General features: G+C 43.8%; 1 protein-coding gene across 1 annotated transcript in view; it reads left to right on the top strand.

Annotated features, from left to right (window-relative positions):
- Nucleotides 1–3,402: 3,402 nt before the first annotated feature.
- The window catches only part of SLC7A10 (solute carrier family 7 member 10), a gene marked incomplete at both ends in the record, with an annotated part of 40,139 nt that continues 16,713 nt past the window's right edge, over nucleotides 3,403–26,828 (top strand). Inside the window, one exon of the mRNA XM_082770205.1 lies at nucleotides 3,403–3,502. Coding sequence (XP_082626331.1) covers nucleotides 3,403–3,502 — 100 coding nt within the window. The remainder of the gene's footprint in view (nucleotides 3,503–26,828) is intronic.

Below are 26,828 nucleotides of genomic sequence, written 5' to 3'. Positions count from 1 at the left end.
AGGCACTCAGCCTAAATAAATAAATAAATAACTCTTTTTTGGCAGCTAATGAGGGCAACCTTTGTCATTGCTGTCTTTTCCAACAGGTTTCTGGACCACTGCCGTTTTACACTCCTGTGTTTTGCTATGGATATTGGCTTATCGAATGCTCATGTCGTAAACTGCCACCTGCTTTCTCCTTCAGCAACAGTAAAACACTTAAACTTTAAAAAGGGAAGTCATTACTTATGCACACACTGGGAAAAGAAACAGTAAATCAAAGTTCTTTATATGGATTTAGGTAAAGAATTTATCTTCTTTCCAAAGACAGAGGAGAAAATGAAGTAGTATACAAGGATCCAAGGCTACACTCCTAAATTAAATTACCCAGATGGGTTTCCTGGCTGTATCCCCTTGCCTATAACCACTTTCCCACACACCATGTACTCAGCCTCAAACAGTGCAGAGAGACTGCGCCGCTACTGCCCAACAGCCATCCTCAGCCTCCATCACCGGCACAGTTGCATCCAACCTTGTTTGCCTACCATGTTTGTTACCCCCACAACCAGGTAATTAGGCTAAGCTTCTTACAAGCTTATTGTCTGCAGTAGGAAGTACATTCTGGCAGACATCACAAATAAGCACCTACCAAAAAATCCTGTGCATATTGAGAAAAGGACTATCATATACCTTTATCTGTGCAGGTCTCTTCAAATGGATGTTCATAAGATCCTTCTTTGGGTGGGCAGCTGAGGGTTTAGGTCTTTCCCATAGGAGGCTCAAAGAGAGCAGCTGCCCTGGGAACCCACACTGCCCAGCAGCCAAAGGCCTCCTGGTCCTTCTGGGAAGAGGCCCACACAAAGGCAGGGGAGTTTGATGCCCTCAAACATGGAACTCCCAAAACAGGATCTGGTGCTGAACCTGCAAGGTATAGTCCGTGACTTCCTTGCCTTGCTGAGCCACTATCAGATGTGCCCGTTCATTAGCGTTTCTGTTGCAAAGTCTTCCTGGCATGGAGATGAGATTCCACCCTGTGGTTCTCCTGTGCCAGCACTGTTCTTTTAGCCTTGTTCAAAATGCACCCAATATGAAATCGAATGGGAAGAAAGAATGTTCTGAAGGTTCCTCTGCTTTTTTGAGTTTTAATGTTTTTGTTGAGTTTTTGGTTTTTTTTTGTTTGAGTTTTAATGTTTTGTTGCGTGCCTCCCCCAGTGCTTTTCTGTTAGGTTTTTCCAAACTTAATACCAGTAAAATACTTAAAAACATATGAATCAAATCACAGAGATGTGCCTCGTGTCTTTCAGCAAGGAGGAACAGTCATGGAACAAGATATTTATATCAATAAGCAGAGCATACACGTGTATGATTGTTTAATATTTTTATTTTCCTTGGCGGAGTCCCCTAAATTGGTCAGAATGTTAAAGGGTAAGGGTGAGAGGATTCAAAAAAAAAAAAAAAAAGAAAAAAGAACTGCAGCTACTGCACAGTAGAGTTAGAGAAGATTATTAGAGTTAATTTAATTCTAGTATTTGTTTTCATCATCCCACAGCCAGCGCACACTGTTTCTTGCTAATCACCATAAGAGGGCTGACTGGGATTTTTATCTTCCGCACAAAACCACAAAGATTATGCACATATTTCAGAGCAAACCAACATTTCTACCACAGCAAAAGAAACTGTGTGTAGTGTTATCCTTCTAAGTGGTCATTCGCTTAACAGATTTTGTGGTTGATCTGTAAAGGTTAAATGGTCTTAAACTTCATCATCAGGCTCTTAGAACTCAGTAATGCAGTTAGTAACTGTTAACAACAGATTCATTCTTTATTTCTTGATTTTTGTACTTTGATGAAGTTCTATCCGATATTCTTTTTATCTTGAACAAAACAATAGACTGTCACAGATAAATTTGCACTGAGTTAATTATAATACCTATATAAGATTAGCATATAGAGACTTTCAGAGGTACTAGAAATAACTTCAGTTGCTGCCAGTGAAAAGCATAGCTCTGAAATGATCATTTAAACCACTTAGGAGAAATACGTAAAAGATCAGGTTGCTTTTGAGCATCTGAACTTTAATTTGTAGCCTTCACGTTTCCCTGTCTTTAAAATGAGAACAGTACTACCATTTATGTAGTTCAGAAAGAAAATCTTCCTGTAAAATGCTTCCTTACAAAAAGTACATAGTAATTCAATAAAAGAGCATTTTAGAAGTAGTTAGTGAGGCAATTCGTTTAGAAACAACAATTCTGTGGAGTGATAGATCAATTTACGAAACAAGTCTCAGTCTCCGAAAAATCAATAAATCTTTCTATAAGAGTGGCGGCATAAAGCAGCTTTATGAAGCAAAATCACTTACGATTATCAGCTTTGTGAGAACAGTCCACTGATTCCCTCAGATGACTCACCAGTTTCCAGGCCATACTTTTCATTCTAAAGTCAAACAAAATCAGACCGATGTCAGCATAGAAACTTGCCACTTTTCTTTGCCAAGGTCTTACAATCCCAGACCTTCCTCCTCCCATCGACACCAGTGCCCCATGACCAATTTCCATCTCTCTCTTGGCCACTCCACTGGCCCATGCCTACCTTCTTCCTACATCTCCTGGAGAGCACATTTTCTTGTGAGGAAATGTTTCTGCCTCTGCACTTTCAGAATAGGTCGCCCCCAGGGGGATACTCCCTTAGGTGCGGAGGGCCCACACGATGAACGCAGAACTGCTCTCAGGGTGGCATTTACCTTGGCTTATATGCAAGGAGCGGGAATTTCCCTCAGTAAACCCTGGGCAGTCACAGCTTGAACAGAAGAGCTCTCAACCTCGGGTTTAACTTTCTGACTTCATCTGAGAGCACAGAAAACGTGAGCCACTGTCACTCTGTGAAGCAGCTTGTTCAGGGAGTGATGTGAGTTACTAAGGGACATTATCTCACCTAAATTTACCTCAGCATTAATTGCTGTCCGAGGGCACGGCGGCCGCAGGTGAGCCCCCAGGACCGAGGCGGTATGGACAGCGGCACACACGGAGCCGCTGTACGGAGCTTTTTGTGCGCTTTTTCCCCTCAGCCCGGAGACCGGGAAGGCAAACAAAGGCAGAAACACTTCGCACCTCCTGCCGCCGCCTCAGTGATGTTACCGATGATGAGGCAGACAGTGCACCGACACGGGTTGTGCCCACAGCGCACCGGCGCGGGTCGGGGCGGCTTTTTCCTTCAAATCACCGCACTGTGTGACTGAAGGAAGGCGGCGGGACAGCGGCTGAGCCGGGGCTGCCCCCTCCCTCCCGCTGCCGGCCGCTAACGCCTCGCCCCGCACCAGCCCCAGCACCCTGCCCTCAGCCCCCCTCAGCGTCCCCTCAGCGGGGGCGGCGCATGCGCGGCGCGGGGCCGAGCGGGACAGCGCAGCGCGGCGCGGCGCGGGGCAGCGATGGCGGGCGGGGAGCAGCGCGGGGAGCGGCCCGGCGGCCCGGCGCGGGTGGCGCTGCAGAAGGAGATCGGGCTGGGCAGCGCCTGTGCCATCATCATCGGTAAGGGCGGGACGGCTCGCCCCCCGGCACCGGTGGCTGCCGCCGAGCGGAGCGGGAGGGAAGGGGAGGCTGGGTTGGGGGTCTCGAGGCACGAGGCTGCCGGGCGGCTCGCAGGTTCCCTGCCCGCTAAAGGTAGCGCGGGGAGGGTGTGCAGAGGGCTCGGGCACGGCGGCAGCCCCGGGCTCCCGAGCCAGCCCCTGTCCCCGCGTCTGGGGCAAAACCCTTTTTCCCTTCTGGGGTTTAATTATCCAAGCCCGGCGCGTCCCATGGCAAAGGCGGATTGCTTGGAAACCCTGGGAAAATGCCGCCTTTGAGCTAAACCTCTTCTTGCTCTGCGTGGAGTTAGTGCTGTTTCTTTTTCGCTCAATGTTCTGGCAAGTTTTCTTTATGCCAATAGTGTGGAGAGGTGCTGCGGATACAAAAATGTAAGAGGATGGTTTGGCGCTGTGAGATAAAGTTAGTTTGATGCGGTGAGCTGTAAGCTCTCCGCCAAGCGTCCCGTTGTAGCTGACGGCTGCAGTTCCTGCCAGCCACAGGTTGGATGTAGGGAATGAAAATCTTTGCTAATTAGTAAAAGGAAGGGAAAACATGAGGGGGTGTTTGGGAAATACTGTGAATATCAGAGTATAAACGTGATTAATAAGCTTGTGATTGCCAACTGTACACTAATTCTGCTAGTTTAAAATAAAGCATTCTATGACTTGCAATCGAAGGAACAAATCGGATTGATTTCTGAGCGCTCCCCAGCACAATGCTGCAAGGTGAAAGAGAAGGCACTGAGGTGTGAACATCGATACCACTGTGTTTGGGAGCACCCCAGTTACATCAGAGTCACCCAATACTTCGTAGCCCATTACAACCCCAGGAAGTTTCACAGTCGCACCCGTGGAAATAAGAAGCGTCTCAAGGTACAGGTGCACCGCTTCATCCAGCTCAGGCTTTGCAGGCTTCCAGCTGCTAGAGCCAGCAGCAGCGCCCCAACTGCCCTACGCCACGGGACGCATCCTGGCTCAGGGAGCAGGGGCAGACCCAGCCTGTGCTAACGCCCCGCAAAGAAACTGTTCCTCTTCCATCGTCCTTCTGTATGTTCAATTGTAGGACAATTTTCTTACTACTTTTACAAGTGAGGTATTTGTCAATGTCATGAAAACTGCTATGCCATCTTAGTAGATTTACAAAACAAAATGTTATCCTCTCTTTATAGAGTTCTGAAAAACTTTTTCCTAAAAATACTGGTCTCGTAACGGAAAATATTCCCCCAAAAAATGGCAGAACAAAGTATATCGAGTTAGGAATACAAATATGCCTATTCTATAGCCATCTCATGGCCCCTGACTTCTCCCAGCAGCCTAGCTTTCTCACATCACTTAGGACTTTGTTACTTTAACATCTTTAAGATTTGTGTGCAGACAAGCCTACTCAGAGAAGAAGGCTGTTTCAAATTAAGGCAAAAAACACCTCTAAGGGGTGTCCTTATATAAACACAGGTACTAAATATAAAAACTTGTTGTTTTAATGCTAAAAAGAAACTGATACTTAATGACTGTCAAACTGAGCACTGTGTTTAGTTTAGTAACAAATCCTTCTGGCAATTCATCTCTGCTACAGAATTTTGGAAAGTGCCTGAGACTTGCTGTAGGAGCACCCAAACTGCTTCATCTTAAGTATGGTTACAGACAGTGAAAACAAATCTCTCATGCTATTAATAACCTCCTAACGTACTCAATTACACTGCAAATTAACCTTGCCAATACTCCGATGAAGTGGTGCAGCTTAAAAAGTAGTAACGTGCTTTATTGTCTACTAAGTAATAACTTGTAGATACTATCTAATTGCATGAAAACCCAATTACTATTTATTTAGGAGACACACAAATCAATGTCATATTTAATTCAACGGTTATTTTATGCATGTTCTACGTAGCTGGTTATACATTATTTGTAGAGCTCTATGTGTGATTAAGATTATTGCATGCCTTTTCTATGAGCACAGGCACATGAGCTATACAGAGAAATTCTTATCCAGTGCCTTCAATAAGAGTTGTGCCAATGCAGATGAAAACAGGGTAAGAAGTTCCATGACTTGGCTCTGTGTGGCTCCTGCCACATTCCACTGTTCTTTAGAAAAGTACAAGAATTACAAACAGCAGCCTGATTAAGGTCTGATACCAGCCTGATACTTTCGGTCTGAGTTACAAAATTACCATTCTTACATTAGAAATGTACATGAAACTGTATGCACAAGTTGCATACATGAGATGTTTAACTGTTTAATAAGAGATGTCTGACTGCTTGTTTTATACAGATTAAGTGGTTTTATACATACATATATATATGTATACCAGTTAAACTTCTCAAAGCATTTGTTTATTGGGCTTGTAAAGCTGCATGCAATTCGGCATAGGGTCACACTCACATTTTGGTGAAGTCTGTTGTATAAATCCATACATCCATATAGCATAAACCAGGCTATATAAGACCCACTAGAAGACCTTCAAATTGAGCCACAATGCAATATGCCAGCTAAAACTAAATACATCTCCTTATATTGCTGAGCATAGGTGGAATTTATCTGCATCAGCCGACTTTCAGTTGGTTGCTTGAACACGTTTGAAGTACTTATTCTGTTCACACCTAAGCTTGGCATAAGATCTCCTATAAACAGCTTCCCAATTCAAGCCCATCCCACAGTGATATTATCAGAACTGTTATCAGATGGCCTGTGAGCAATACGTTCAGCTATTGCTGTTTCTGGAAATAGCTTTCTGGAATTGGTCTGTCAACATCACCCAAAAACCAACACTCACTTTGTCCCACAGGTGATGTTAGCCAGCCACCTTATTGATGGTCTCAGCAGAATATATATGAGCCGAAAAGCCTCCTTACATCGCAGGTGCTTCCTCCTGTCAGGACTGTCATAACACATAATGGAAAATATTATCTGCATGATGCTAATGCATCAAGAAAACCACCAAATAAATGTCCTTGATTGCCACTACACCTGCCTGGCATTGTTCTCATTAACTAACAACGACGCATCCATCTACAGGATCTACAGGAAGTTTACATTTGCATAAATACCACTTCCAAGGACAGCGCTCTGAGACACCAAGAGCTATAATTGCACTGGATGTGATTTTTCCTCCTTGCCCTTCACAGAAAACTCTACTTACCAGCCTTCCTGCGTGCTTCCTGTCATGTTAACATGCCCTAAGTCCCACAGGCTTTTATACAGAAATCTACTACAGGATCCAGCAGGCTGCTCGCTTAACACTAAGCAAGGAGAACATGAAGAGCTAGGAATAGTTTTTATACTTATGTTTTTTAAAAAATACAAGAACTTAAGTGGTAATGGATAGGTATTAATGCCAGCTACTTGGTAATGTTTCATGTGCCATTGTTGCTTGAGGAAACTGCTTGTTGGTCATTGAATCAACCAGCGCTGGTCAGATCCACCTCTTTATCAAGTAGCCTAAGGAATAATTAGGAGATCATTCCTAGACAGGCCAGGTGGACTCTCCTGGAGCAGTATCCAAGTCACAGGACTGTAGCAGAAAGAAACATTATGAGAGAAAGATGACAAACACCCACATCTCGAGGTGATTTCTTTCTACTTCTGTGATCCTACCTGGAATCACAAAACAATGGTGTTGCAGCAAGGAGCTTCTCCCTCTCTGAGCCTGTGTGTGAGCAGTGCACTTTCATAGCTAGCTGAAGTTTCAGGACACGCTTTTGTTTGCTGGCTTGTGAGAGCAATACAGATTACCTCAGTGGTTCTGTCTCTCTCTCACACACACACACAAAGATGTTTCTAAAAAGAAAGAGTCTTCCTTATCTCCGTTACACTTGTTGCTAACTTATATTTTGAGCATTCAGTTCCACGTGGTGCTTGCTGGCATAGCAGACAATGTATTTAAACCTACATGACTACTTTTTTTCAGGACAATAGGACAGACCTAGACTGCATAGAAATGTAATTCAATATCTTGTCCTCTTATAAATGCAAATTATGGTTAAATAAATAGAGTCAGTTTTTGTTCAAGATAAATGGTACATCTTCCCTGGTAATAAGAAACCACAAAGGTACTTTTGAAGTACTTGAGAAGGAATTTTTCCACACAGTCCGGAGTCATAGGCTGAGCTTCCTAACTACTGAAAATTCAATGTCCAGGTTCCATATGTAAAGAAAAGCTGATAGGTGTCCTCAGTTGGGTGATACCCAGTATCAAAAAAGGTGTATGCTACTGAGAAAGATCATATATTACATTTTGAGAGAAAGAAACCTAGAAAGGTCCATCCAGAGTGCTTGTACAAGTTACATTTATAGGATGATATATTTTAAGGGACCATAGTGTGTTCTCATGTTTTTCGAGGTGGTGCCAACATAGTTCTCCATCAGGATCCTTTGGAGTAGGCCTTCATGTGCATTTAGGGAGCTGAAAACATGCTGTTGTTTTTACTTGCAAGTAAATCCATGGCAAAGTGCAAATTCAGCTTGGTAAAATTCCAGGGAGGTCCTGCAGCTTCTCAGGGCTAGCCGGCTACCTCGCAGGCTGATTTCACAGAGGGAGGCAAAAAAGAGCTCTAACTAGAAATTCCTGGCATAAACATAAGTTAATTAATTAATACAAACAACTTTATATTTTTCTTAACTGAGTCATGCCAGAAATGGGAAACTGTTTTGTTTGTCCACAGATGTGCCTTTCTGCCGCAGTCTGTATCCATGAGGACTCAGCACATGAAGTCCCCCATGTACAATACCGAGAGCAAGAACAGCAATAAAAAAAAAAAAAAAAAGTTAATATCAGTATGAACAAATCCTTCCAAATCCTTCCATATTATCTTCAGAAACTGCATTAGTAGACAATGAAAACTTTTTCAAAGAATAAAAAATAAAACACACACAAGATTTGTACTTTAGGAAGTTGTCAGTACTTAAGCGAAACTTGCAACGTTTGTAACAGTTCTCCTTGCTAGTTAGTAATTGGCAGATGTTCATTGACTGGTGGTTTGGGTTTGAGTGTTTTTTTTTCCTTCTGTTTTTCTAAAAAATGGAAAATTCTGATTAGGCAGACCACAGCTGCTCTGATTAGAAGGCTGAATTGATGGACTTTGTTACAGACGTCAATACTGCAGATACCCTGCAACAGAAACTCTCCTTCCTTGACAGACAGAAAAACAAAGGTAGCATCTTTTAGTAGTGTCTTACTCCTGATCTGGCAGTACAGTGCCTGCTTTCAGTGGCGCCATAAATCTCCACTCGTGTTCCCTTTTCCTGTGCCTTGCAGCTCATTTCCTTCTAGTATAATGTAGCCTTTTCTGTTGAGAAAGTCTGTTCTGCTTTGGCAGGCTCACAACAAGCAGAAATGGTTTGGTGGAGGTTTAGCTTTTTTGTGTTTGGAGCTTTTTGTGTGCCAAACTTTTCCTTTCAAGACCCCGTTTTTTTGTTGGGCTGCAGGGGGAGTTTCTATTAGCTGCCACGCTTTTTTGTCATCTTGATTGCTGCATGACAAAATTAGAAGGCATTTGTCAGTACCAAAGTGCCCCAAATATAAAATATCCTAACAGTGTTGTTTTTTCTTCTGGTCCTGAAAAACCCAGAAGTCTTCCAAAGGCTTCTTTAGCAGATATTCTATGGTGAAGAACCAGCAATCCAGCATGGACTGAGCATCTCGGCATCCTAATTCCATTTTAAATGCCTCTGTCCCTCTCTGTATAGTGAGAAAGCATAGAGAATACGAAAGCCCTGTTCTCCTGCAGAAGAAAGCCATATATAATGGTAAATACATTTTCTTTGCATGCCAGCCTCAAAAAAAAAACTCCTTATGCAGTAGTAGTTTATTCTCCTGTCGTGTTCTTCTGGCACTGGCCTCTGGTCGTTGGGGCTGAAAAGCAAGATTAGAGGAATGGTTCTCTACAAATTGTTCCCATCTTCAGGAACTCATAGGTTCTATTTTTCTGATTTCGGGGTAATGAATGGCCCACTCTCGTGTTACCATGAGCTGATTGAATTCTTGCTCCTGGACATGCTTCCTCATTCCTTTCAGACAACAGGGACAAATTCCACTGGATTTCAGAGAAAGAAAGGTGGAGAGGCATTTACTGGTGATGTTTAAGTCTGAGGAATGGCTGTATCATTGAGTAATGGAATAACCCCAACAGCTGAATTGCTCCAATTCATTTCCAGCTTTCTTTAGAATAGTACTAAACCTTATGAAGAAATAAACCATTTCGGCATTTGGCAAGTTGATTTTTTTTTACTTGATCCTTAAATACTGTTGTAACTGCACATCAAACATAGGGCTTCAAGATCAATAATGTAAAACATAGCATTAGAAATCAGGAAGACTTCAGAAAGGTTACTTCTGACTCCAAGAAATAGGTCAGTGATCTGGATGAGCGGCAGTTTTTCTTCTGTGAAGAACAATAGTTCTTTCATCAGTTTCATGAAGCCACATAATCTAGATCAGGCCAAACATCTTAATATAATAAACCACAAAAAATATATTTAAACAATAAAAAGACATTATTTAGAGTCACAAAAGCCAGGAAAAATCAACTTAAGAAAGAATCTCATTCTTTGATCGAATACACTAGGTCAGAGAACTAAAATCTACAATGTTATATGATCTATGTCACTTCATGTCATGAGGCTGCCTGTTACATTCACCTGTGACACCAGACAAGTCACAGATGCATTAAAAATGCTACATTAAATCTGGACCAGATAATCACACAGGGATGGGCAATACAGCTAGAAAAAGCTGCTTTTCTTTTCTAGATCTCTTTAGTCCCTACAGAGAAGCATTCAGACAGTGGACAACAGAACTTGAGTTCACATATGGAAGTGCCTTCTCTACAAATTACGCAGTTTTCCAGGAAACTCCTTGCAGTTGAATATTTGTGCATAACATAATAAGCTAATGGTTCGGCAAAGAAAAGCATCGATAGTTTTCTAGTCTTTTGTAGTTCCTGAGCATTTTGCATCTTTTTGCTGTTACATTGTGCAATTACTATGAGACAGTGAGAACCAACTATTAGCACACATCATACAAGATGGGTATTTCGTAGTCCCATATACTGCTGTGAGATCATTCACTCCTGCTCACACCCTGTGAGGACGGTTTATGAATTCAGAGGAGCATTCCTTTCCTCCCTGCCAACCCGTGCCTTGGAAAGGATCAGTATGTGCATCTCCATAAAGTTAAAGATAAGATTTTCAAGGAATACAAGGACTTACAGCTTAAAACTGTATGCTTTCATACCACAAAAAAATCATCCTTTAGTACAAAACACTCCTGGGATCAGTTTTTGTTAGGGAATAGCAAGGAATGGACTAGAAGGATGAAAACAAGAGGCTGAGTTCCTTCTCTGAATTACTTTCAGAATTCTTTAACAGTTCTCCCGAGAGCTTAATACAACGGGGCTTGCTTGCTTGTTTTCAGGGAGGTCATCTCAAACTATATTTCATTTTCACTTCCTTCTGACTTATTTCTTCTGCTCAGATTTTGTCCTGTTTTTATAGCAGACCTGTCTCCTGGGTAGCTGGAAACCTGGGGGTTCGAACCTTGTTTCATCACTAATTTTAAACATAGACAGTTCTGATGTCCTTGAATGGCAGACCAAACCATTTCAGAAACACCGTCCTAGGACTTCATAAATGCAAACTGACAAAATGAACGAGAAATCTTGGAAATAAACAGTGCTACTGATAGCAGATTAACTCTTCTAAATGGTGAGGGGGTGCAGAGTGGTTTGGTTTGGCTTTCCAAAGAAGTAGTGCTGAGCTTGAACTCTTGTAAACGCTTATAAGTTTCATTGTTTCCGATTTTCTTAATTTCAGTCTGAAAACTTGAAAAGCCATGCACTTTGGAAACATAAATAATCAGCTCATTTTATTAAGCATCTTGAAAATAGTAATAGCATGAGTTAGCATAAACCAGCAAAGTACCCAAGCTTGTTACTTCCAAACACTGTGCTTAGACTCAGCTAAATTAAAAAATAGCTGAATTGATATTTTAAGAAAAGGGAAAGAAAAATTTGTTTCTGGGTGGTGTCTTCACATGCCTAGCCTTCAGCTTTGAAGAGATTTCTATATTTATCACAGAATTAAAATACTTGGAATTAAAAATAAGCCGACAAACTTTTTTTGTACTACTGCTGGTAGATCTTGTTGCATTAAAGCAATTTCTTACAGTAAACTCTGCCAGAGACCAGTAGGATATGTCTGTGTGTTTGTTCACTGTGGACACAGCTAGTTACCAAGCAACACAGTAAGATTTAAGCAGACTATTACAAAAGGTACCGAAATCCTGTACATATTTTGAGTACATACAGAAGGAATGCCTCCCCTTAGCGCTCGGGCTCCCAACAGAAGATTAAAGACCTTTTTCTTAACTGGTCCCAAGCCATTGTGCAGTAGTTGTGCCCACCCCGGGAAACATACTTGAATACCATTTTTTGCTTTTAAATTCCACGTGAGTTTGTTGACTTTAATGAAACTTAAGGATATCTTTGTATTTGCTAGAACAGAGACAAAGCCATTTAGAGATGTAATGACACTGTGCTAATACAGGTAACATTAACTACAGCAGAATTTTGCTAGCACAGATTTACAACCAGAATGTAAATTTGAGTGCCTGACTGATTTCTGATTACAGAGCTGTGAAACCTACAAGAGCAGCAAACTTTGTGCGTGTCCCGTTTATATCTGCATCCAAAATACAGTTTGTATAAGAGCACAGGCAATGGCAGTAGAGCTTAAAGGAGATTTCTGTTCAACCTCTTCCTCTAACCTGACATATACCACAACAGTTTTTGGGTAGCTTGTTGCTATTCCTTTCATATTTTCTTGTTTTAAAAATGCACTGCCAGGTGTCACCCCGAGTCCCTTTGCTGCCACAGAGTCCTGGGGTAAGCACGGCTCACTTGCAGGTTCTGGCAGCCACAGCTGAGAGTTGAAAGGGCCTCAATGCACGTAAAGACGTTTTGAATTCACAATATTCACTTTGCTGAATGTACGTGCATTAAAAGAGGAATGTTTTTTGCAGCAAAAAGCTGCAGAATGATCCCAGGCGAGGTGAGCAGGGAGGTGCCACAGCGAGGTGGGGGTCAGGGAGCCAGTGCCAGCTTCCAGGCTGGTCTCTTCCGCTGGCACCATCTCACAAAGAAGTTCCTTCTGTGCCCTTGGATGAGTGTACTGTGCAACTCCTGAAATTGCATACCATTGCATCTTTCTAATTAGGCAACTGGGCAAATGATGATACCTCCATGAAGACTGACAACTTTCAGGAACAGACAGGAAGAGGCGTTCCTGCTGGGCAGCAATTGCTGATAAATTTTCCAGACTGTTCAATAAATCTGTTCACCATGCTCATACACAATGAGCCAGACAAATAGAGATTTAAAAATATATACATTTTTTCCATGACACAAGTTATGCTCGGTGCAAGGGTCCCTGCCACTGGACTGAGCAGGACTGAAGAGCCTGGGCTGGCAAAAAGCTGTATTCGTCATATTGTCCTCGTCTGACCCACAGCATTCCCCAACACAGCTGAACTCTTTGGCTGGTATTAAAGCTAGGCTGGTGAGCTGCAGAGCAGCGTTTTGTAATTGCTTTTCTTCTTGATAAATACTGAAGATTATTGCAGGTGCAGAGGGCACGGGAGAGCTGTCCCAGAGGCACAACTGTCTCTAGTAAGATTTCTCAGTCAAGGAACAAACATTAAACCAGTTGCATGGTCTGGCATCTGCCTCTTAAGCCACAACTGGGATATCTTGTTCTACTATCAGTTGCTTTTCAGAAAATCAGGAGTTTTCTGCTGGTGATCAGGCAAATGGTGTGCTAGAGAAGACCCCCACCCTACCCCCAGCATGCCTGCAGGGCAGGGCGTTAGGACCTACATCAGATTTAACAACACCTCTGTGCTGCTTTCAGGTAAACTTCCAGGTCTGGATACTGAGGCCCAAAGAGCACAGAAAACAGACATAAGACAGTCAGATAACAAGGGCTAATACAGCACAAAGCTGCACTATTTATAGTGTGCAGTGCTGCACTTTCTTTCCAGGGCAACCCAGGCATTTTAGAAACAAGAGGGGTTTCCTTTCCATCCCTCTCAGAGCACCACAGTAGGTTTGGGGTTCAGTTTCTCTTTGGAAATTAGCAGACGGTGCAAAGCCTTCTCTTAACACCACATTAGTGTTCTGCTTCAAGAGTCCTTTATATACTAAATGCCCACAGGCAAGGGGCCCCCTTGTCTCATCTGGCAGCACTGCCCTACTGTGAATGCTGCTCTAGGTGCCCAGGACAAGAGCAGAAAGGGAAGGTGGGATATGAAGCTCCGAGGTGGCTGGTTGTAATCCCTGCATGGCCCCAGCCCTGCCACCACACACGCTGCATGGCAGTGTGCTGGAGCTCACACTGTGTTACTCCTGTGACAAACTCCCCAGGAAAATGTCTCCTACTCCGTAGCAGAAGGCTTTTCCCAGTATTTCTGCCTTATCTGCGGTATTCATTGCAGCACATAGAGGGGGCAAGGCAGGCTGAGGTTTGCTCACCAAGGTAATGAAATGCAGCCCGCATATCCCCACACTGGCAAGAGAAGAGGAGAACAAGTCAGAAGTTAAGGAAGTAGAGAAATCAGACCAAGTACAAGAGTCAGAACAGAGGAGCAGGAAATAAAGCAGTGGACTGTGAGCTTGAAAAGAGCAGACAGAGCCTGCAGCCGGTGAAAGGATTAGCAGAATAAAAGGAGTTCTCAATTCAAAACAACAAAAATCCTATCATACAGGCTTTAACTTCTCCTTTGATATAAACACATTGCAGCAGCACTACTCAAATAAAATGGAACAGAACCAAGCACTAGCAGCACGCCCGTCTTCTTTGTTACTTACATGAGGCCGCCTCCCAGCCTCCCCTCACCACGTAAGGACCAAGGACCATAAGGACCGTAGTGCAGGTCTGCCCTCCGTACAGGTCAGTGCAGGAAGGCGCCGTGTGGGTGGGCACAACCAGCTCTCCTTCCCAGTGCTAAACAAGGCTCTGCAGTTTTGAACAATTTGTAATTTTGAGCAATTTGTAAATTAATTGGTCATATCCAGTGTGTGCCCATGTACATACTCAGGACAGTTCCCAAATGATGCTTGTCAGTTACAGAACGGGATCAGGGTGTTTGCAGGGCTGTTTTTGGTTGAGGTAGCATTTGCATTTGCCTGTAAGTACTATACTGATCATAGCCCACATCACAACTTTTGCAGCGAGGTCATTTACAGTCCTGGTGCGCCCTTCCTGCAAGTACAGTCAGTACCTGTCAGTGTCGCCTCCTTTGAATGTTATTCAAGTGACAGATTATTTTGTGAAGACTGTTAGCAAAATGGCTTTAAAAGCTTGAAGTTTTTCTGGTTTAACCCTCTTCTGTATAAGAAAAGAAATTGTCACATTATGACTAATTTTACAAGAAGATAAAAGTGCATCCTTTTTCAGAAAGGGATAATTTTAAACTGCCACATTTTCTGTTTTTAAACTATTGGGCAGAGGTTGGACTATTAATGGTTTGAGCGTGGTCAGCCTTGTACAGCAAGCAGCAGCATGCAGGTAAACAGCAAAATCTGCAGCCCCAAAAATGCACCTTGCAGGTTTCACAAACACTCCTTGTCTTTGAGGCTACTAGTGGAGAGTAATTCCAAACTAATCATCTTTATTAAACAATCTGCACAATTTAAGCTAGAGCCGAATGTGCAGCTTGTATCTTTTGAAGAACTTTTCCAGTGGCCCCAGAGCAGCAAGAGGCCTGGGATGCTCCACACTGTGGGTTGTGCCTCCTCCACAAGGCTGAGGGGTTGAGAGCTCCCCGCACCACCAGGCTGCAAAAGCACTCAGCTCAGCGAGAGCTTTTAAAGGCTGAGGATAGAGGTTTTCACAAGTTTGCTCTGACTGCTCCCCTCTAGACCGTGAATTGCAACGCGGCTGCCTACCGCCCACCAAAATCAGCCCCGCGCAGCGCAGGCAGCACCCGAGAAGAGCTCCTTGTGCTCCTCGCTTCCCTCTCGACCCAAGCAGGCGGCCTCGCATCCACCTAAACCCGCGGCGAGCGGAGGGGGGCTGCTCTCGGGGAAGGCTCCGCGCCGCCGCCTTGCGGACGGGGCGAACCCCGGGGGAAGCCCGCGGGCAGCCGCAGCGCCCGGCCCGAGATCGCCCGGCCCGGGGCTGCCGGGGCACGGCCGGGCCGCTCCGGCCGCCAGGGGGCACGGGAGGGCCGGCAGCGGGGCTGGGAGCGAGCCCGGGCGGCGGCGCCCTCAGGGCCCGGCTGCTGCTCCAGGAGAGCCTCGAGTCCCGCAGAGCGGAGCCGTATTTTGGTTACTCGGGAGGCGAACAGCTCTCTTACCAGCCCGCGATAGGCTGAGGGGAACGCTTTTGCCGGTGTTTTTGAGCAGCCTGGTTTTAAGGAGCTTTAAAGTTGGGCGTAGGGTAAGCAGATTACGAGTTGGTAACCCAGCCAAATCCACCTGGAATGCTGGAATCAGCTTGTGATCGCTGGTCCTGTTCTTACTTGCTAGGAATTTGAACCAGTCAGGTTTTAAGATCATTTAATTTTGTTAAATACCACTCCCCGTAGACATTAAATTACCACTGTTATTTTATAGCCATTTTTCATTTTTTTCCAAGTGTATTAGCAGAGGAGCCATAACTCATTTTCCACTGGTACAACAGTTATATCTTTTTCCTCACATATGAAATTAAACAGTTATTAGTTTCATGCCAAGCTCTATAGATTCTTTTATTCTTCAACCATTCTTCATTAAGAGTTTTCCGAATGCTATTTAAAAGCAAAGAAGTTCAAGGCTGTTCCATGAAATCTGTAAAACACTGCCACATCGCCTAACTTCATGCTTGACAAGAGGTCAAGAAAAGGCATGCTGTGCTGTGTTTAATTCAGCAGCATCCCTATACTTAGTAAATTCTTGAGCCTGGATGCTCTGTTGATTCAGAACTTCACCCACCCTTTGTATTTCAGAAGCGGGGGCATTTATGTATTAAAGGCTGCACTGCTGCCAACATGCTGGAGAGGAGCAGGGCAGAAGCCAAGCAGCCCCCTGTGCACATCCGTAGCACATCCATACCATTACATGGCCTGAGGCCAGCCTCAGGGACCCATCCACCTTGTGCCCAGGGCAGAGTGGCACGGGTATTCCCTGGAACCACAGGAGCCCACAGGACTGCCCGTACCATGACAACATTTCTGGTTAGCACCACAACTGTGAGCTACGCGTGTCACTTCTTGGCTGGTTGTGTAGGTGTGTCATGTCCTGAGCTCACAGACGGCAATGATGATCCAAACCAGTCACTAATGTCCTCAATTATGAGTGCTTAACTCCTCAGAGCCAATTAGTAGCTAACAATTATCTGGACTGGAGGCTGCTTAGTGTAGTGGTTTTCTGCAAAATAAATAAATAACCCACAGTGAGTTACACCATCACCATTACTGATGCAATCCACATCATATTTAGATTCAATGTAAATTTGTAAAGCACAATTCCTCTCATCTAAGCCTTTTTTTTTCTTTTAAACAGTAATCTCAAATCTTTACAATATTCCTTACTCAGGCAAAACAGGTTTATTAACTCAAAGGAGAAGGCAAAGCTTCAGCACTTGTTCCTAAGAGCTCTCTCAAGCAATGGCAGACGGTCGTCCTGTTGGACTGAGCAATGTCTGCTTCGACCCAGGAGTCCTGAAAGGATGGGCAGGGTTTCAATTATTCTTCTATTCACAGCTGTCAATGAACACTGTCTTAGTCTACTATCAAGGATATAGTATATCAATATATCTAAAGAAAGCTGTAACTGAAACCAGATTGGTTTCAAACATTTTATTTAAAGTCTTTAAAATGTCATTTTCCATGACTCCATATAAAAAAAAGAAGAAACTGATAATTAATGGCTTACATTCCCTACCTCAGCACTGGGAAAGGATGCTGGGTTTGCCCTTCATAGGCGAGACATCCAGACCATCTGTTACAACTATGGCCATGGAGCACCCAATCTACAGTTGGGGAATATAATCCTTAATGATGTTGACTGCAGCGTTTGAGAAGAAATTGCCTCTTCCTAATTCCTGCTCTGATTCAATACCCGTGGGACATGCCTGCACAACAACACCGAGGGAAGCAGGATGCCCAGCTGATGCCAGTTTCCGTCTGTCAGTGCTACCTGCTAGAGGCTGCGTTCGAACGCTGCATCCTCGCCACTTCTTCACCTGCACCACGCTGCTGAGCGCTGCACTACCCGCGCTGAGCTTGGATTATGCTCTCCTGACAACAATAAGCAGCACTCAGTGAAAGCCAGAGTCTGGCACGATTTATGCTTGTGAACCATACACGATTTTTCAGAAATGCTGCCTGCTGCAATCTTTCACTGAAAAACTAGTCACATAGTGATTTACCTGACTGCAGCAAAAAAGCGCAGATTTTTTTCCCCCTTTTTTTTGGATAATATTTCACTTTTTAGAGGAAAGAACTGCTTATACAAATTTCTAGTTGACTTTACAGACCCATTCAGAATTTCAGATATATAATATAGATCCATAATGAAAAGCACAAGCAGTAAAAATGCACGAGTGATATTTTCTTTGGTAACCACACAGGAAATTGCTTAGTTTTATCAGGAATATGGTCTCTAAATACAATCAGTAAGCTCTTTCCTAAAGAACTGCTGAATACTTTCAACAGGCTGCAAGATCCATTATTTTTACAGCCTGCATGGATTGTGTGCTGCAGATAAATAAAAGATGCCCTAAGGACTTTGCACTCTAAGTGACTGCACAAAGTATCCCAGATCCCTTTATTTCTCACAAGGGCTGTCACATTTAGGGTTTTATTTCAACATGAAGTTCCTGAAGTGTTTTAATGAGAATTCAGCTTTTGTCTAAAAGTTGAGTTTCAGCCCCCATAGTTACATGGGAAAACATCAAAACCCGATCACAAATTGACTCTCGTAGTTCAAAAGCCAGAGGCACAAAAAAAAAAAGAAAAAACTTGGATTTTCCAGTAGAGTCCCTTGCCTTAATGTCTAACCAGCACCATGGTTCTGGAGCAGTGCACATCTGGCACTTTCATTCCTTGTGTGGCACTGCAGCAGCAGTACATAACACATTGCCCAGAAATCAGCGTTAAACACAGGAAAGATCCCCTCCATGCACTTGGACTAATACTACCTAAAATCACAGACCACCCCTGAAACCATTAACACACCAGTTCAAAACCCAGTTTTAAAGGCAAAGGGGATTGCCTTTCCTAGACTACTAGCAATATCTACCAAGGAGTGATTCCCTTTAGCTGTTTGAAGACCCACAGCATTATCCCATCCCAATGAGCCCCCAAAATGCCAAGCCACAACGTGCACAGCTCACGGCCATGCTACAACAGTTGTTTTGTTTTCAGCAGTACTCCACTGGGCTCGGTGTCACCAGCAGGCCCCCTCGGTCACCGTGGCTCTGCCCGCCTGGGCTGTGAATGCCCCTCACAAAGGACAGTCAGATTTCTGCCATCTCAGACAGAACTCCCCAGCAGCCGCTTACAGCACTGCATTCAAAGTGCAGCTGGGAAAAGACTTTCTCAATATTAAAAAGAAAAAAAAAAATCCTATATTATAGGGCTTATTTTTCCCCTCTATCTGCATCCTATTACATCACTATAGCCAGCTGCAGCAGTATGCATTCTTTCCCATATACAGCATGTCATTTTGTCATCTCTCATATCTAGGTTGTTGCCTTTTTTTTTTCCTTTCACAATAATTCTTGAAGTGATGTTATTCCATAAGAACCGCAGCTTTTGTTTAAGAAGTATGACCCTAACCCTCATGGGTGTTTTAGAAAATTTCCTTAATCTGAACCATGAAACCTTAAAAAAAAAAATACAAAACCCAGAAGGCAAGTAAAATAGCCTGAAATAAAACTTCTTTAAGATCTTATGATTCAATCCAGTATCACGATGTTTTGTGTTGTGTTGTTTTTTTTTTTAAACAATACTGAGAGTGGTTTCCATATCCTAGAAAAATAGGAAAGAAAAAAAAAGAAAAGTGGGAAGAAATGGCTGTGTTTCTTTACCTCTCCAGTCAAGTTAACGCATCTCAGCAGTGCTGCGCGGGCGAGTGAAAACAGCCCCAGGGCTGAGGGGATGCATGCGATCAGCAGCACTGCAGCAGATCACCCAAGGTCTCACTGACTTTGGCAGTGCTGCAGGGGTCATTTTTTCACACAAGTGAGCAGCTCCCGGCCAATTTTATGGGCCAATTTCTCTAAGTTAAGAACAGAAAGGCTTTTCTTTAATGTCAAACAGGCGTAGCTGTGAGGTCTACCTTTCTTCTCTCCCCTATCACAGAACATTGTCGTTATGAATAAACAAAAAGTAAATTAATGGAATTTGTCAAGTTCAGAGCTCACAAAATCTCCTTTACAAATTCGCAACTGACTCCAGAAAGAGGATTTTGTTCCAAGGGTTGGTATTTTTGCAGGATGTCCTTTCACGACTCAGTGGTACTACAGAACACAGCACTGGGCTGATGTCAGTTTCTGTCCTGCAAAAAACTGATGCTTGTTTAAGGTTAGGAATTTGAGAGAGCTGAGCAGGTAACTATCCCTTCTTTTTTTTTTTCCTTTATTAGTAGTAGAAATATTTTCACAAATTAGTGTTCTTTTTCTCATTTTTGTTCTTCGTGCCACTTACTCTTTACTTGAGGCTGTAATCATTTTTGGTACACCACCTTCTGTCATGCTTGAGAAGTGGATAATTTCAGTCAAGACTAAAGAACAAGATCTTATGGAACTTCAGCAAATATTTTTTTTCCCTTGTAAAATAATACAGCAGGAGGAAGCATTTTATTATATGGAAGAGGCCAGAATTGTTCCACTCAGTCCCAGCAAGGCAAGAGGAAGAACAGGCAAGTGCTCAGCCCAGCTGACCCAGATTCACCTCCATCATCCAGTACAAGAGTGGACGTCAAGATAAAAACCCTGGGAAAGCCAAAGCAATTGCCAAACACAGTAACGGGTCTGAGAAGAGACTTCACTTGGTCTGCTGGTTCATACATGAATTATGAACTCTGTTAGCCTCAGTCAGGATTTTAACTTGAGCGAGTTTCAGAGCATGCTTTTGATTTGTGGCCAAGACCAAAAACTTCTATACTCTCTGCCTTAAGCCACTAGTGCCACTCACAGGGACAGCGGAAGGTCAGAGGCCGAGAACATTAACAAAGGCACCCAGGTGTGGTGGCAGGTACCCAAGGCAGAAATGCTGGATGTTATTTATATACGTCTCTGAAGGAGTTTCTACACTTAATGTAAGAACTACAGAAGCAATACAGAATCAGAGCGTTTAGTGCCAGGCAGTCTTTCAGTGGTTTGGGTGACAGCAGAAGTATTCCTGTTGCACATGTTGGAAGCGTCCTGTATATGCAATATCACACTGCATAATATGAAAAAAGGCTAAAAATATTTCTTCTGCTATTGCCACTGCAGTAACATACATGCCTTACCCTGAACAAAGCAATTAAACAGAAGTGCTACATTGTGATTGTCTTCTGGTATGTTCTTTATCATCATTTGTCCCTTCTCAATAGGCTGCCCCTGCTTCTTCTCACAGCATAGCTCAGCAAGTGCAAAAAAGCCATCGTCTCTTGCACTTTTTACTCAAATTTCAGCTCCTGGCAAATCATACCTGCTCAGTCACATCCTACACTCCTGGACACATTCAGGGGTAAAGCCTTCCTTTCAGACGTGTTTGCTTTAAGTCCCAGCCCTTAATTTCCATCACACTTCACCTACCCCACTTCAAATGGATCAGCCTCTCTCTATCCTCTACTTTTGTAGCTGGTGGAATGCACTGAACACCTGTAGCAAGCGAGGGGTGCACAGCAACACAAGTGTGCATTCACAGGCTTTGTCCAAGGAGTTGTGCTGCGTGAATGCATCAGCCCCTCTGTTGCCTTGATCTGAAGGTGGGGGGCACATTGCCCACATGGGAAGCTCATGATACAGCCTTGGTAGTTGAGGTGGTGTTTGTTGTGGTTGCTTAGTGCTGGTTTGTGGGAATTGGTCACGCAGCTTCCCAGTACCTGGCTGATATCTCCCATTCAGGACTAAGGCTGTATTACTTCCAACAAGAGTTTATATATATAAACATATCTATATATAGATTCATGGATCTAAATATCTTATTCTGTATTATAAGATATAGCCAAGACATGAATACATGTGATTTAAGCATTAGTTTCCTTTAGGTTTCAATAGGTAGTTTTGCTGCAAGAAGTTCTAGCAGAGGCCACAAAGGAGTGGAAAGAGTGACTGTTTTACAAGAAGGAATTCCTTTTTTTCACATATTCACTTCTTAGAAGAAAAATAAATAAATAAATAAATACATGTAGTGAGTATCAGGAATACCAGCAGTAGTAAAGCTGGAACAAATTATCCCTGACACAGTGAGCTCAGTAATGCCTCTCTCCCGGCACCACACAGCCAGTTTTGTTCTCACCGTGGAATTGCTCTCCAAATTCCCTTCAGTTCTTGCTGACCAGGGTTTGCTTAGAAATACCTATTTGTGGGTAAAGTGTTTGCCTTACTGCTAAATCTACTGGCGTAAGAACAAGGTACCTCCTTAAAATTCTGCTTCTCATCAGGCAGTTTCTGGCATCTCATCTTCTTGAAGCATTTCAGCATCTCCACCATATCTATTTTTAAACACATCTACACTGAGTGAAGCGAAGGTACTTCCCAGGCACATTGCCACAGCCATGGCACGTTTCCATAAGAACATTTTGTTGTCAGAAGGGGTGTAGCACTTCCACTCCGGCTGATACAACTTTCGCACATGTTGCGTGAGCAAAATAATAGGAAATCCTAATGAGTTTGGAGCAGAGTTTTGCCTTATAACATACTCATTGATGAAGGACATTAGATTTTTAAATATAACTACTTAATTTAACCAAAAAATTCAGTGAATGTTTGCATGAAATGAGCCTCCAGAAGGCTGCCAGTTCCTCCTGTCCTGCTCCTACAGATGGCTATACCTCAAATTAACCTTGACTAAATGACATACTGGCTATTCCTGGTGTAGCACAGCCTTGTGCACAAGGAGGGCTGTGTTGGAGGTCTTGCCGTAGCAGGAGGGTGTTACTCCAAGATGTGCTGTGTCACAGATCTCTCCTCTCCTCAGCTCTTTGGGTCCAAACCACAGTTTTTTTCTGTCAGCAAGCCCTCTGCCACCCAGTGCTCAGGCTCACGGTGCTGAGCAATGCCCTCTCCTTGGGATGGAAACCCAAAGCACAGAGCGAGTCAGGGCTTTGTCAAGGCCAAGTGCGCACATCTAAAAGCACACCAAGCTGCCAACTTTCTGTCTGTGCATTTAGACTGCACTTTATCACTGCTGCCACCTTGTCGCTATGGTTGCACCTCACCAGCACTCAACTCTCCCTCCCTTGGGTTCAGTGTCATGGCCTGATGACACTGCTTCCAGCCACTGATCTCTCCATTTCCCCACTCTTTCCAGCCCACCACAGATCTTCCCATTACAGCCAAAGTACCTGAGCAGGTAGAGAAAACTCAGGCATGAAAACAGCCTGAAAGTGCTCAGGGACCTCCAGAGATGGATACTGCACTACACGTGAGCTTGAAGATTTTCTCAATTTCTTGTCCGTTACCAGTTGGAATACCATGCTGTGGTGGGATTTTCTCCTTTCTACACGTAATGACACAATTATAAGGTGACAAAAATCATACGGAGGTGGAAACACTTGCACACAGCTTACTGAAGGATGGGCATTTGCATTCACTGCTTGCTACCAAAAGGCGCAGGAGCTACCTGAACACGGGAGTGCTGGGCAGGGGCAGGCACAGGGTGGGTCAGGGGCTCAGCTGTGGGGTGTTCAGGCAGTTCAGCACTGGGGTTGCCAGAGCAGGAATGCTGTCCCATCCCAAGCAGGAAGTTAAAACCCACAGGTCTATTGGGGCGAGCAGCAGAATGTCCCCAATTCAATATATTCCCCAAAATACCACTGGCTCCCTCCAAAACTGCATTGTTTCCAGGTGCATTTTGAAAAGTAGAGAAACACTGGCGTTGTGCTGGCAGGTAGGGGATCACTTTTAAGTGTCCTTGTAACTTAAGGTCTTCCTTCATACATATAAGTAGTGTGCAGTGCTACAAGGGATTTCATCAGGACAGTTTTTAAGCTCCTAGGCAGTTATTTCTTTTTCAGCTTCAATTCAGGGGTTACTGCAGCTCTTGAACAGGGCACAACTAGTCTTCCAGAAATGCTTATTTGTTTTTAGAGAGTTGTGACACTTCAGTCACCACTAGAAACTATGACCAAAAAAAAACACATAAAATTTATCAGGTATTATGTATGCTTTAGCAATACATTAACTCTTCATCTGTCTTCTTGAAAGGTTTGCCCACTCCATTCCAGCCATGTAGGTTCCCAGTATGGAAGGCCCAGAACAAATCTGTTAACTCTGAAAATCATGGGGCAACTCAATCGCATCAGGACATTCCTTCAGCACAAGCTGCTGTGATTCCTCATCTGATTTTTTTTAATATATTTTTTTTAATGCATAGAAAGCACTTCTGGTCCCAAAAGCAAACCCAAGCACCCACCAAGGGAGGCTGTTTCCTCATACAGAATCAGGGAGGAGCAGAATTATACAAACCAAGAAAGATGTCCGTTCTAAAACTCGTAGGTCTCAGAGGGAAAGGAAAGGGAAGGGCAGGGCAGATGTGCCCGTACCAGTCCTGGCACTGCTCCTGCCTGCATCCCATCTGAGTGACCTCCAGTTTGTGATTACTCCCTTCCCCCTGTTATTTACACAAGAGTTAAATTTGGACATCCTCCTGCTCAGCCACCGGAGCAGCTCGCTGCAGGAGGAAGCAGCCGGCCTGGCCCCCCACCTTTCTTTCCGCTCTATTACTGGCCGGGCACGTCCTCCTGCCGAAGCCCTCGCTCTCTGGAGGGTAAGGAAGGAAGGAAGAGCATAGACAGGAAGAGGTAGGTGTTGTATTTCCCTCACATAGCTCCCTGCATCTTCCCAGGTTGTCTTATTTGTTCCCATCTGTCCATACACAATCCGTGGTGCCAGAGGAGGGTCCCTGCACCCCTCCCTGGGGCGGGCTGAGGGGGTTCACACGGCTGCACTTAGTTACCCAGTATCAAAAGGACAGTGGTACCCAACAAGTGACACCAGGAGGGAAGGTGCTGGCCAACGGATTGAGCATCATTAGCAGGCAGGTGAGCCAGCTACAGACATGGCTTGCTAAGCCCTTTAACAGTACATCAGCAAATCTTTTCTTCTTTTAACGTGGCTTTCAGGTACCACGTAAGATTTAATGACATCACTTCAAAGGTGTTATCAACATTTTGGTGATATTTAGTGTTTTTCTTCAAAAGACGGCTGTGACTCTCAACTTTCATCTAAAGAGAAAGTGATTGTGGCCTTCCTCTGGCAGCAGAAGGACTCTTTAAAAGGTGAACAGGGGTATCCTTAAAGCTTACTGATTAAAATGAAAACTTGAAAAGAAGTCTGGTCAATGTCATGACTTTTTAAACTGATTTTACAACTTGTGGGGTGTCTGCATCAGTTTATTTAATCTGCACCAGTACTTCCTTTCTACTGAGCAGGGACAACGCTACTTTCAGCTGCTGCACCACAGATGAAGCAGCCTGGGGGCACTTTGTAGCTGGGTTCAGTTGTAATGTTGAAAAGACTGCTTTTATTCCTGACATAGCACCAGTAAGGAGCTGTGCCCTTCCACAAACTGACACATCAGTGAATAGAAAAGGCACAGAAAGCGTCCAGCCACATCATCCCAAGACTGTATCTTTGTTGAATTATATATTATTGCATTTAGTTCGATTCTCTGGTTTGTCATTACAATGCTACACTAACACTTTATTACCCAGGGAATAGTTTCACCCATGGTGAAACCCTCAGGCAACAAGCAGCCTATTGCTTCATGAAGCCTGAAACCCTCTGGGTCCTCCAGCAGGGATCTGCAAGCTGCAGAGCTCCCCCGTGGCCACTCACCCTCCCTCTTTTTCCAGGAAGCAGCCACCTGCTTATCAGTTGCAGGAGATGTCTATTTTCTACCCTAATTTCATTTTAAACCACAGATAGATTATCTGCCTCAACACACGTGCTGCAAACCCATAGCTACATACAAGCACAACCAGCTGGGTTCTCTGCACTCACAGAAGCTGTTTTCAGAAATGCAAGAACAGAATTGAAGCAAAACGCAGCAAAATTTGGAAAGCCTGGATGCGTTTATGGAACGTGCTATCCGCTGCGAGCTCAGAAGAACTTATAAAGCAGAGGGGAGGAAGCAAACTTAGATTTGCTGACACACAGGTTCAAAGACTGCAGAGAAACTCATTTAGATGCCAATAACTCATTAACAACTGGTATCCAGTTCTTGGTTTGGATTGACTTTTTTTTTTTTTTGTAACTGTACTGATAAGAAATGCAGTTCAACAGCATAGGCTGAAAGTCAGTTTTGCAAGTGAGGCTTTTAACACCAACTCATAAAGGAAGAAAAGTCTCAGCTGAGTTCTATGACATAAGGTCTTCACGCCCTTTTGGGAAAGAGTGTTATTTAGATATTGCTCAAAAAATCCCCAGTCTGTCCAAAACCAAGAAGTCCCCCTCCATAATCTGAGCAGTTATGAGACCTCGCTTCATGCAGGGCAGCTCCCGCTGCTCCTGGAGGATGACCATGCCCTGACCCCACACACACAAAGAGTGTCTGCGACACCCAGCACCCCCTCGGCTCATGTGCTGACCGAACAAAATCAGAAGGACAAAGTCCACATTGTCCCACATTGCAGTCACACCACAATATCCCCCTAAGATCTAGGGGCAATGACTAAGCAGCATATGTATTGAAAACATTAAATGTTAATAGATTTCTAATATTTCCAGACTTTGAAGTGACTTTTCCAAGCACAACCTTTAATTTGCCCTTGTGACGAGAGCCCCTCTTAGCCCTACATTATAAATAATCCTACTTACAGAAAAAAAAAATGAACTCCCATCCTCAGAAGGAGATGAAAAATCTTTATCAAAAAGACATTTTTAACTCCCTTCAATAAAATATTTGGGCATAGCAGGTGGCAGCAGGCAGTTTTTCAAGCTGCCTGAATTCATGCCACAAAACCTCTAAACACAGATGTTCACCATATCTCTGAAGTGCTTCAGCAGATCTGAGTACGCTCTTACCCTGCCTCATTTCTGATAAACGGCAGCGTTTTCCCCAGAGTTTAATCAGATAAAATAAGCAAGTGAAACCTGGTAA

Source organism: Aythya marila, assembly GCF_965140915.1.
Source record: "Aythya marila genome assembly, chromosome: 12".
Lineage (NCBI taxonomy): Eukaryota > Metazoa > Chordata > Aves > Anseriformes > Anatidae > Aythya > Aythya marila.
This window is presented reverse-complemented; position numbering and strand designations above follow the sequence as displayed.